Here is a 10,165-nt window from a genome sequence, read left to right as displayed (position 1 = left end):
TGACAAGCGAGGAGTCCCCCTCCCCGAGGGTCTTGGACCCCATTCTTACCCCAGTGGGGGCTGCTGGATCCCTGCCAGGGGACCCCCCCTTGAAACAAAGCCAGCAATCCCAGGGGCACACCAGACCCTCACACACACACACACACACACACCCAAGAACAGAGGATAAAAACAGCCGTTAAATCAACATCTCACTCATTTATTCTTTTTTTTAGAAAGGGCTTCCTTCCCCCCCTCCTCCCCTCCTCCCAGTTTAAAAAAAGGTACACCCTCTTGGAAAAAGAAGTTTCACATTTCCAGTTCAACAGCTACAAAACCCAAGAGGAACAACAGGGGAGATGGTCCAGAGCCCCCCTCCCCAAATGAAGATGTTTCTGGAGCCTGCAGCAGGTGCCGGTGGATCTGGGCTATTCTCTTTGGCCCTTGCAATGTTTGATTTCAAGTTTCCCGAATTTCCTTTGCTTTGCCGAAAATCCACATTTGGTGGAAAAGGAGGCCGGGTTTGAAGCCCCATTGCTGGAAACTGCCACAAAAAAATTAAAAATTAGCCTGGCAATCATGCCAGACTGGAGAGCTAGTTTGGAGAGGTGCTCATTACCAGATATAAAAATGACATCATTTAGAAAAAACACACACACAAAAGCACAGATACACTATAACCTCAAGGTTCATATTGCTAAGATGGTATCAAACCTGCCCCTCAGGCCCTGGCCTTGAGCCGAGTTTGCAGAGGGGATTTGGCAACCTTCCCAAACTATCCATCCAGCAGGTTGGAAGGAAAGAGCAGGAGAAAAGGGCGGAGTCTGGTGGGGGGGGGTGTTTCCTTGGAGGGGAAAAGGTGGCGGGGTATTTCTCAAATCCCGGATGGGCCAGGATCACGAGGACGAACACCACGGAAGCAATCTGCGAGAGCCTGGCTCATGCCTCTTCTCCTCCCGAGCTGAAACACACACACCCCGCCACCCGTCCTGTTGGGCTAGCAGGTCCAGCTGAACCCTGGGGAGCGGGGTGTTGTGAGGGGGGCCTCTGGCTCGGCTCCAAAGCTGGCAGCTGGACATGAGGCATCCCCACCCTGCCCCAAAAGCGCTTCCGGTGCTTCCTGCAAAGGGGTCCCTCGGAGCGGCTTCAGGGCTCCCCCTCCCGGGGGTCTGGCAGCTTGGGGGGCGTCTCGTCGTACTGCGGAGGGGGAGTGAGCGGCTCGATGGTGACCCGGGCAGGAGGGGTGCCGCCCAGCTGGAGGTTCTTCAGGTGCAGCTTCTCAGACTTGATCCTGCGCACTTTCAAGGGCTTCAGGCGCTTGCTGAGGCGGGAGCTCTGCCGGGCGGGTGGGCGCTCTGCCCCCATGGCTGTCCCTGCGGCCTGGCTGGGCCTGGTGGGGAGGCTTTCATCCAGCCCCGTGAGAGACTCGTAAGAAGGAAGGGAGACGCTGATGCGGGTGCCACGCTCGGCCTCCAGCCTGGGCTCCTGCGGGTAGAGGCCATTGACCGCCTCCTCGTAGCTGGGCACGTAGTAGCGGGACAGGCTGTCGTTGTCGTCTTCTTGGCTGCGGGGGGGCAGATCGGGAGAGATGAGTGCTCAGGCGGGCCAACCCCCCCGGCCCCTCCCCCTCAAACGTCTCTCCCCCCTCCCCCTCTTAAAAGCCCCGAAGGCTGGAACAGATGACCCCAAAGGCCAAGGTTAATCGTGGCAACCCACCAGCAATCAGTGGGGAGACTGTTGCCATCCAACCTCCCTTGCTACACAGTGGCCCAATGGGGGCTGTCCCCCCCCCCCCCCGCCCGGTCCCCTCCCAGCAAAGAGGGGATAACGAAGGGCAATTCCCCGAAGGCTCTGCAAAGCCTCCGAACCAGGGCTGATTCTAGCAACCCTGTTTACAAGATGTGTGATGCGTATGAATTCACTGTCCACACACTCAGGCGTTATGAGGCTTGCTGGGTGGGTCGTTCAGATTTAGGCTGCCGGCCAGGGCTTGGTGCGACTCCTGCTCTTTGGATGCAACTCCCAGGGTCTCACCCAGGAGGCAAAGTCTCGCCTCCAACGGCTTCTGGAGAAGGCTACTCAGATGGTGCGGATATGGCCCTACGAGGAGCCTCCGAAGGAGTTTGCAAGGAACCTTCCATGCCAGTCACAGCCAGGGCTGAACTGAGCCCCAGTCTGCATTTATCTGGTCCCAGAGCTGACCAGGGTCTCCCACAGGAGATCTGGGCGAAGGTTGAGGGGGGGCCTTACTCGCTGGACGCTGAGCTTTGGCCCTTCCCAGAAAGGAAAGGCTGCCTCTGTTCGGCTTTTGGGGACAGGTTGCCCGGCCAGAAGGAGATGCCAATTGGGGCTTAACTTCATTGCGCCCACTTTGTGGCTGAGACCATGAAGTGCCCCTGCCAGGAGCCAGGGCTCAAAAGGAACTCCCCAGGCACACGGGCAGTTACGGGGCCTCTTTGCAAACTCTGGGTGGGAAAGTGGCCCTCCCTGCTCACCTGTCCTCTGGGGGAGGCTGCTCGGACGAGGGCGGAGGTCGTGTCCGGACAACGTCGTCTTGGTGGTGCCTCGGCTTCCTTCTGTCCCGGATGGTCAAGCAGATGGAGAAGAGGAGCAGCAGGACGCCGGCGCCGACCAGGACGTAGGCCACCGAAAAGGTCTTGTTCCTGTGCAGGAGCCCTTTGCTGACCTCGGTCTCGTTGTGGTGACCGCTGGTCGGGTGAGGCTTGGCGCTGAGGCCGAAGCCCGGGACCAAGTTCCAGACGGCCATGATGACTCCAAGGACCAGCATCCCCAGCCCAATGGCCGTCAGGGCATAGTGGGAGCCGCTGCTGGACCTGGACTGGGCCATCCTCAATGGTTCTCAGGGGAGACCCAGCGGATTCCCTTCCTCCTCCCCTGAGATTGCTCAGAAGATCCAAGCGGGAAATGGGGATCTGGAGAAAGACAAGGGAACGGGATCAATTTCAGGCGAAGAAGACTATTCCTGGCAAGGCAGTGGCTGCAGAACTGCAGAAGTTAAAATTTGGCCTGTTGTCTTTCTAACATTTGGGGACATAAAATTATCTGAGCCACTTCTGGGCGCGGGCCCCCACCCCTCTTTGGAATGACGGAAGATTCCTCCAATTTCCCTGGGAATCATGGCAATCCCCAATTCTGCTCCTGGGAAGCTTCCGTCCTTTTTGCGGATTTATTTCCTTCATGGCGCAGCAAATGGCAGCACCTGGATGCCTGTAAAAAGACCGGGGCATTGGTGCTTCCTGCTCAGCAGCTGGATGGGCGGGAGACCACGGAGAAATCCCACGACTGGGGAGAAACAGCCTTGAAACAGGCACTGTGTGCACGAAGCCACAAGCAGCCGGGGCCCCACCGTTTCTCCAAGTTGGGCCTCTGGATGCCTAGCATTAGGGGTCCCTTTGCTGTGGAGAATGGGAACTGCAGTGCAGCACAGCTGGAGAACAATGGCTCTTGGGGTAACCGTAGGAAAGCTGCAGTTTCAAAGCTGTACCTTCCCCCGGGTTATCCCCAGCAATGGAGCAAACTACCAGGACTAATGTCCCAAAACTTTCTTATATGGCTTTTCAATTGCTTTTAAAATGAGGGAAAAGAAAAAGGGAAAAAAAGTAAAGGAACAAAACACAAAGATACGTACAATATATATATATATATGGATCTTTGGTTGTTCGGGTTTTCTCCCGCGTACCCGAACAACCAAAGATCCACATACAAATACCCGCGAGAACCTCAGAAAACCAATATATATATATATATATATATAAATAAAACTGTAGCAAGTATTTGAAAATAAATACTAACAGAACTAAATACAAAAAAAGAAAAGAAAAAAAACCCATACGTGCCCCTCTCCAGCCCCATGGAAAACCCCTTTTATAAGCATTCAGACATTATTGGGCAAACCTGATTTGGATTCCGCTTCTGTTGTGGAATAGCTGCGTTCCAGAAATGAAGCCAGGATTAAAATAGAACCCCAGACACAATTTTAAAAATCCCAGCTAGACATAAAAGCCATATGCGCTAGGAAAGATTTAGCATGCACTAAAAAAAAAAAAGAAAAGAAAAATCAGAATAGCTCAATGCAAGCCCAGAATAGGAGGGAAAGCGCAGGCCAGATTTGACCAAAGGACTGAATGCCATTCTCTCTTTCCACGGCCGGAACCACCAAGCAGAGTCACCTCACTGGAAGTTAATGATCGTTAGCACTAACCACTTTCTCCTTCCAAATGAATGCACCGGAGTTAATTCACTGCAAATGCGCCCAGCTGGGAAGCTGGAGAAACAGGGAAAGATGCCAGGCTAAAAGAAAAAAATAAAAGTTTTCCTGGCTGCATCCAGACAGTCCTCTGGGCATATGGACTTGCCCCTGCCTTCTCCCTTTTCACTGCCTGGTGGTCTCCCATCCAGCCAGAGTAGGCTGGTGCAGATGCCCCTCCCACCTCTGCACCCCATCTGGGACTCTGGCACCAGCCAAGCACAGGCACCCTGCCCAGCTGGCATTGCCCAGTGGCTTCTGAGGTTGAACGAGGCCCAACTGAGAAGCCGAGGGCGGGGGGGAGCAGGCAGCCTGGCCCCCACAGAGCCAAGACCAGAAGCGGGCTCCCCCTCCGCCTCCCCACCAAGAACCGCTTATGCAGCACAGCCAGCGGCTCGCCAGCCCCCCAAAGCTGAAGCTCCTAGCTATCCCTCTGCGCCGGTTCTCGGAGACGCAGCCTGCAGCCTTGGGCGAAAGCGCCCGGAGGGAGAGGCAGCTCTCTGCCTCTAAGAGAGGCTTTCCGGGGAGGCACAGCCCCGGGTTCCCCCGGCTCAACGGGGGTGACCGGGAATGGCCGTCTTCCCAGCAGCACCTTTGACGTGATCAAAATGCAAAGGTGGGGAAGGCAACGGGATAACGGCAGATTAGGTGGGATCTGCAGAAGTGCACCGATGAGGAAAAGGTGGCATGACCAAAGGAGGATGCGGAAAGGCACTGACACAAAGCGGAACGTCGGCAGATGGCACTGGGCGCCGTCAGATAGTTGGCAGGAATTCTTTTAACAAAGGAAAGTGAAAAGAAAGGGTGCCCTTCCCCTGCTTCTCCTGGATCACGTTTCCTTCTTACAGGAATAAAACAAAAGGCTGCCTCTCTGCTTGCAAAGTGCCCGAGGCCGCACGGAAGAGCTTGGATGCCCTCAATTATACAATTAGCCTGTGGGAGGAAAACGACATGGGGAAAAGGAAACAAAAGCTGGGCCTTCTGAATGCAGAATCAGCAGCAGCAGCAGCAGCAGCAGAAGAGGAAGAAGAGGAAGAAGAGGAAGAAGAGGAAGAGCAAAGGAGCCGACAAAGAAGTAGGTTAGAACCGAGGGTGGGAGACTCCGGACATGCTTGTATGGCCTCCATCTGCCAATCTGGCCTGGCCAATTTGACTTTGGAAACTGACCTACCACTCCTAAAGTCCCTGTAAAGTTCAGTTGCACGTTTTCAGCATTTTGAGGCAGAAAATGTAGGAAAACTGACCCCTCAAAATAGTTTTAATGTAATTTGAACACCCATCACGGATCAAATTGAGGCGAGCACTTCAGAGAAAGGACACAAATATAACTTGAAAAGAGCAACCCCGGTTCCCTGGAGAACTGCAATAGTGGAACAGGTATTTGCACACCCACCATTGGTGCACCATCTGTGAGAGGACCGTTGGTATTGACTTGCAGCACCAAAGGTTGTGTACCTGCACAGGACGGGTCCAGTACAATCCTCACTCTTGAGCTCAGAGCAACATCCTTTAAACTCAACACCTGATTTGCCCTGTTTAACACCAGCTGAACTTCACCGATGATGCCCTTTGTGGGTGGGCCAAAGGCCCCTGCCCTATCTTGGTAAAGCTCTTGTCTTGCCCACCAGACCAAAAATGCCGCTGGGTTTTTTCCACCAGCACAGGCCCTCCTGGAACGCCTGAGGCTTTGGGTCTCCTGGCACATGGAAACCTCTCCTGGTTGTTTGCAGCCTTCACCAGGGTGGAAACCGGCCTGAAAAGGCCAGAGGCCGAGAGCTTGGCAGGCGGAGACTTTGTCCAGCTAACTGCAGATCAGATTTCCTACCTGTTCCTACCTACATAAGGCTTAAAAGGAGAGACAGGAGGGCTTTTGATGGCTGAGTTTCTGAGATCCCTCCTACGGCCAAGCTCGGCTTTCCCATGGACCCCAAAGCAGCTGAAAGACAAAACCCAGAATACGGGCCTTGCCCTGTGCCCAAGAACGGCCCCAGGGCCAAGATGCCCTGGAAGGACCCCAGAGCAACAATGCGGCCATCCTGCCCAGAAAGGGCCGATGTGGCAGGACGCCCTGATCAGGGCCCTGAGGAAGCTGAGAACCAGCCAGACTACAATGAGGAATGAATGAAAGAGGAAATGACACCTCTCTGCCAAGTTGTATCTGAACAGACTTACTCCGAGAGGTTGCAACAAAGGAACCTCAGTCCGACAAACTGTTAACCTGAGCAGCAGTTAGCTAACAAACTAACCCACTGCCCAATTCGCTTTGGTGGAAATTATTTGCAACGAATGAAAAAGGATGAACAGCTGGCCTTTGGGGAAATCCCATTTCCCCCAGTCCCCCCTCTCTCTCCATCCGTCTGCAGCCCAGACTCCCCAGGGCTTCCGAGCGATGGAAGCAGGATCCCAGTAGGCTTAAGAGCACAAGGGATGCTCAGGCTGAGTCCATTGGGGAACAGGCTGCCTTCTTGGGAAATTTAAGGCAGCGATGAGAACTCCTGCAGGGCAAACCTTCATGTGAACTCTGAATCGCCTTTTCCCTTTCGGATCTTTGACTGCGCAAGGCCTCCCATGAAATCGGCTCACAGTTACTTGGAGGAGAAATTCCTCAGGTCTCCTGACTGGGGAGAAAATTATTTTGCCAGAATATTCGCTGAAACATTCTCCCTGTCCCGTTAGATGGACCCTTGCTAATAATATTTCATTCTGACACAGAAGAAACGGCTTTCCACGAGCATAAACTGTTCCCTGCCAGGATTGTTCCAGGGGGCAAAGAATGTGTGGACACAGGTATTATCTTGGTCTGCAAGATAAGCCACAGTTCTATATTCCAAAGCTGTTTGCCCAAACGCTGCCCGTGCACTAAAGAGGGGCTGACTTTTCAACAACTGTTTGCTTTTAAACCCATTATAGAAAGAGTAAAAAACAAGATAGTCACACATGGAAAAAATAAAGCAGGAAAATGGGAAGGTGGGAAAATAAATATCAAATTATTTTTCTTGGCTTTATCATTTTGGAAGAAAGATTCTCACGTGGAGAGACAACCATAGCCCTCTCAATTTCTCTGTGATTTTCCTGGTGTGTTTTTTTTTTTAAGTTCAGAAAGACCAGGCAACAGACAGATTCTCATGGAGAAAATCAATCTATGAGGCCAGTAGAAGTCAAAAAAGGACTTGATAGCACATAATCAATCAATCGATCACTTTTTTGAGTCCATCTAGTGAAATCAATAGAATGAGTTACACTGACTTTGATGGACTGCAACTCTGAGCCATTAAACCTTCCTGTCTTGTATCACAAGTCCTACAATTCCTCAGTGCTTGCAGGACACACACAAACACCCCTTGCTGGTTTCAAATTCTGGGCTTTGTAATCCCAATCTGTAAATAACAAGGCTGCCTCCCTCCACTTTTTCAAAAGGCCATCAGTTGCTGCACTGTAGTGTCTTCTTGCCATGGGTTTTTCTGGGCAAGCTCACCTTATCCTGACAATACTGTATCATTATCATAATGATTATTTTGCAAATGCTGTATACTCCCATCAAAGCTGCCACACAACCCTCATTAACTCTCCCTGTTGCACAGAAATTAAAATGAGAAAGGGGACAAAATTAACCAGGGGTAGTTTTCAGTTATTCGGGGAAGGAGGAAAGAGAGATATTAAAACAGAATAACAGTACAAGAAAGGGAGAAAAGAGGGAGATTTTGGCGATAAAAGAAAGCCAAGTCTATGAGTACAGGGTGCTGCAGCCAGATCAGTCGCGCAAGATAATTGAGGGCACGGTACATATTGCTTAAAGCATATAATTGTAGATAATTAGAATTTAACACCCGGCAAAATGGACAAATTCACTCATTTACAAACGTGAAGGCCCCCGAGGTAAAAAGCCAGAACAGCATCCCTTTCTGCTGGTTTACACGTACTTAATCGTGGTGGTTTACACCCCAGAGCACAGGCAACGATGGCAAGGGCAAAATCTATACCTCGTCCTATGAACAGATTCCTCGAACCACCCCAAGCTATAATGCGGCTGGTCTGAAATGAAGGCCCTTGTTCCAACACCCCCCCACCCCCACCCGCCCACCCCGTGATCCATTCCATCAATTGTGTGTGCTTAAACAAGCTGCTTCTTAGATCGCCACCTAAACCAGACCTGCCAGTTCAGGTGGTTTTTGCTCAAAGTCCTTTTAGGCCTAGAAAGGAAACCTTCCCTGCATCCAACTGAAACATGCAGCAAGTCTCACTTGCTTGAGTCATCTATGTTTTGCAGTTTGAGGACAGGCTTAGTGATCGTTCAAAGCTACAACAGCACTGAAAAAAATAACAGGACTCTTTTTTACACTTACGATCACTGTAGCATCCCTGTGGTCACAGGATGGAACTTTGGATTCTTGCCAACTGGTTCCTATTTATGTCAGGTTGCAGTGTCCCGGGGCCATGTGATCCGCTTTTGCGACCTTGTGACAAGTCAACGGGGAAGCCAGTTTCACCTAACAGCTGTGTGTGACTACCTTCACAACTGCAACGATTCACTTAACAACTGTGGTGAGAAAGGTCGTAGAATGGGGCAAAACTCATTTAACAAACATCTCACTTAACAACGTAGACTTTGGGCTCCCCTGTGGTCGTAAGTCGAGGTCTCCCTGTACAGGCCAGGCTCCCAACTGGAGCGGAGCTTCGCCGCCGGCGGTGCTGAAGACCGGGGCCCACCTTCCCGCCGAGACAGCGCAGCCCTTCCTAGGCCGGCCACGGAGGCCACCCCAGCCGACACGCCGCTCGCAAGGAAGGCCCGCGGGCGGAAAGGAGGCCGAGGCCGCCGCCGCCTGGCCCTGGGAGGCTCCCCGACTTCCCTTTTTCTTCTTCCCTGCCACAACGTCAATCTTCCCTTTCTTCCTCGCGGAAGGAGAGCCCGGAGCCGCCGCCGGAGTCGGGTTAAAGTCTAACCTGGCGAGCGGGAGAGGCAAACCGGTTGGTCCGCTCCCGGCGGCTCTCCGCCCTTCAAAGGGGCAGCTCGGGCCTGCCTTCCCGGGGGCGATCCGGACGAGCTCCCCCAGGCCGCCATGGGCCCGCTCGTCCCCGAACCCGCGCCGACCCCACTCGGCCGCGCCCGGAGGGGCTGGAGCCGCAGGAGGGAGCAGGGGCTGAGGGGGGTGGCGGGGAGCGGAGGGAAGTCCCCGCCTCCTCCGTGGGAAAGCCGCCCCCGCCAAACGCGCCCGGGGTGCTACAAGAGACCCTCCGCGAGGCGGCCGAACCGACGGCAGTGACGCCCCTCGCCCTCGCCCCCGCCCAGACCTACCGAGGCCAGTGGGAGCTATTCCGGGCCGCCCGGGGCGGCTGGGCGAGGCCCCTCGGAGGAGCGGGGCGAGGCGATCGGCACCCCGAGGAAGCTCCGCTCGGGCTTCCCCCGCCCGCTGCCGCCGGACCCAGAGAGCCCTCGCCGCCTCCCCCGAGAAGGGCGAAGGGCGGCCGAGGTCCAGCGCTGCCCGGCCGGCCAAAGTCCGCCTCGTCCGGCCGGAGGCTGCCCGAGGAGCCGGCGCGTCGTCTCCCTGGCCTGGGCGGGAGAGGCGCCTCACCTGCCTGCCTGGCTGCGTGGCGGGGTCGGGCTGGGGCGCCGCCTGGCTCACCTCGGGGCTGCGTTCTCTTCGGGCGGCGCATGGCTTCGCCTCTCCCGCCGCCGCCGCCGCCTGGTTCCGTCTCCGGCTGAGGCTGTACCGCCGGCCCCGGCCCTCCCCGCGCCCACTGGGCCGCCCCTCCAGGCCCCGCCCCGGCCGAGGCTTCCCTGCGGGCGGAAGCGAGCCTCCCTGGGCAGGAGGGCTCCACCTGCGAGCGGGCGCTGGAGGGGGGCGCCTTGCCCGCCGGCCCCTCCCTCCTCCGGGAGTGGGATCCCGCCCGACCTCCCCGCCTCAGCTCCCTCAGCCCCGG

General features: G+C 54.8%; 1 protein-coding gene across 8 annotated transcripts; it reads right to left on the bottom strand.

Annotated features, from left to right (window-relative positions):
• Positions 1 to 178: 178 nt before the first annotated feature.
• TMEM51 (transmembrane protein 51) lies at positions 179 to 9,956 on the bottom strand. 8 transcript variants are annotated; one of them, XM_087915115.1, is made up of 5 exons: positions 9,868 to 9,956; positions 8,590 to 9,187; positions 4,202 to 4,290; positions 2,475 to 2,912; positions 179 to 1,543 (listed from the first exon to the last, which is right to left on the bottom strand). In XM_087915115.1, exons 4-5 carry the CDS (start codon positions 2,825 to 2,827, stop codon positions 1,126 to 1,128), a joined length of 771 nt encoding a protein of 256 aa, XP_087771241.1. In that variant the 5' UTR covers positions 2,828 to 2,912; positions 4,202 to 4,290; positions 8,590 to 9,187; positions 9,868 to 9,956; the 3' UTR covers positions 179 to 1,125. The 8 variants fall into 8 exon arrangements, with proteins under 8 accessions (XP_087771241.1, XP_087771243.1, XP_087771242.1 ...); XM_087915117.1 differs by lacking the exon at positions 8,590 to 9,187 and having other exon boundaries at positions 9,817 to 9,956; XM_087915116.1 differs by lacking the exon at positions 4,202 to 4,290.
• Positions 9,957 to 10,165: the final 209 nt, after the last annotated feature.

This window comes from Pseudonaja textilis, chromosome 18 (assembly GCF_049901715.1).
Source record: "Pseudonaja textilis isolate UNSWEBS1 chromosome 18, rPseTex1.2, whole genome shotgun sequence".
NCBI lineage: Eukaryota > Metazoa > Chordata > Lepidosauria > Squamata > Elapidae > Pseudonaja > Pseudonaja textilis.
The sequence above is the reverse complement of the archived record's forward strand: the minus strand, read 5'-3'. Positions and strand labels throughout refer to the sequence as shown.